Source organism: Seriola lalandi, unplaced genomic scaffold (genome assembly GCF_002814215.2).
Source record: "Seriola lalandi dorsalis isolate HSWRI2012SDOR001 ecotype SW California unplaced genomic scaffold, Sedor1 jcf7180001977908, whole genome shotgun sequence".
NCBI lineage: Eukaryota > Metazoa > Chordata > Actinopteri > Carangiformes > Carangidae > Seriola > Seriola lalandi.
This window is the reverse complement of record NW_019448574.1, coordinates 1-913: the sequence shown is the minus strand read 5'-3', so window position 1 is coordinate 913 and position 913 is coordinate 1. Positions and strand designations below refer to the sequence as shown.

The 913-nt window shown below is 48.6% G+C and overlaps 1 protein-coding gene across 1 annotated transcript; it reads left to right on the top strand.

The window, feature by feature from the left end:
• Positions 1–121: 121 nt before the first annotated feature.
• LOC111657613 (serine/threonine-protein kinase D1-like) lies at positions 122–648 on the top strand (the record flags this gene model as incomplete). The annotated part of the gene is made up of 2 exons (XM_023409861.2): positions 122–253; positions 360–648. Coding segments are annotated over 2 exons (368 nt in total), but the record flags the coding sequence as incomplete, so codon positions are not given.
• Between the last annotated feature and the right edge of the window lie 265 nt (positions 649–913).

Here is a 913-nt window from a genome sequence, read left to right as displayed (position 1 = left end):
CCGGTTTATACTGTGGTATAAAGGAAAGGTTTGGTTCTTCTCGGTGTCCCCCGGTCTACAGCTGACTCAGAGGCCGGCTGTTGAGTTCACTTGTACCCAAACGTCTTCTCGTCCTCTGCAGCGTCGGCCACAGTGGAAGACTTCCAGATCCGTCCGCACTGTCTGTTCGTCCACTCGTACCGAGCTCCGGCCTTCTGCGACCACTGTGGAGAGATGCTGTGGGGGCTCGTACGACAGGGGCTCAAATGTGAAGGTACCGATGTGTCTTCACACGTTGTTGTTGTTGTTGTTGACAAACAGCTGTTGATGGACAGACGGGTCCAGCTCAGACGTCCCTGTTGTCTTGTCTCTCTGTCCAGGCTGTGGCCTCAACTATCACAAGCGCTGTGCCTTTAAGATCCCGAATAACTGCAGCGGGGTGAGGAGGCGTCGCCCGTCCAACGTCTCCCTGACGGGGGGGCTGGTCAACATCGGCCGCCCCCTCTCTGCCGAGCCCTCACCCCCCCACTACACCGACGATGCTTTACTGGTCAGTAGTCTGGGATACCAACACCTGATCGCCAGGCTGTCGCCCTCCAGGTCGTCAGTTCACTAAGCCCTGCCCCCCTTAGTTACTGTTGCTATGGCTGTCAACTGTAACTACAACTGTGACACATTTACCATTGAATAAATCTCTTTTTTTTGCCAGTTTGGGACACTTTGATTTGATTTGATTTGATTTGATTTGGCAGGTAAAAAATTATTGTGGAGGGTTTATATGTTTATTTATTATTAACTGTTTTTACTGTTATCAACAATGAGCTAATGGACACATGAATTTCCCCTAAGGGATAGATAAAGTATCTATCTATCTATCTATCTATCTATCTATCTATCTATCTATCTATCTCAGATTTTAGTGTGTTTACATTGT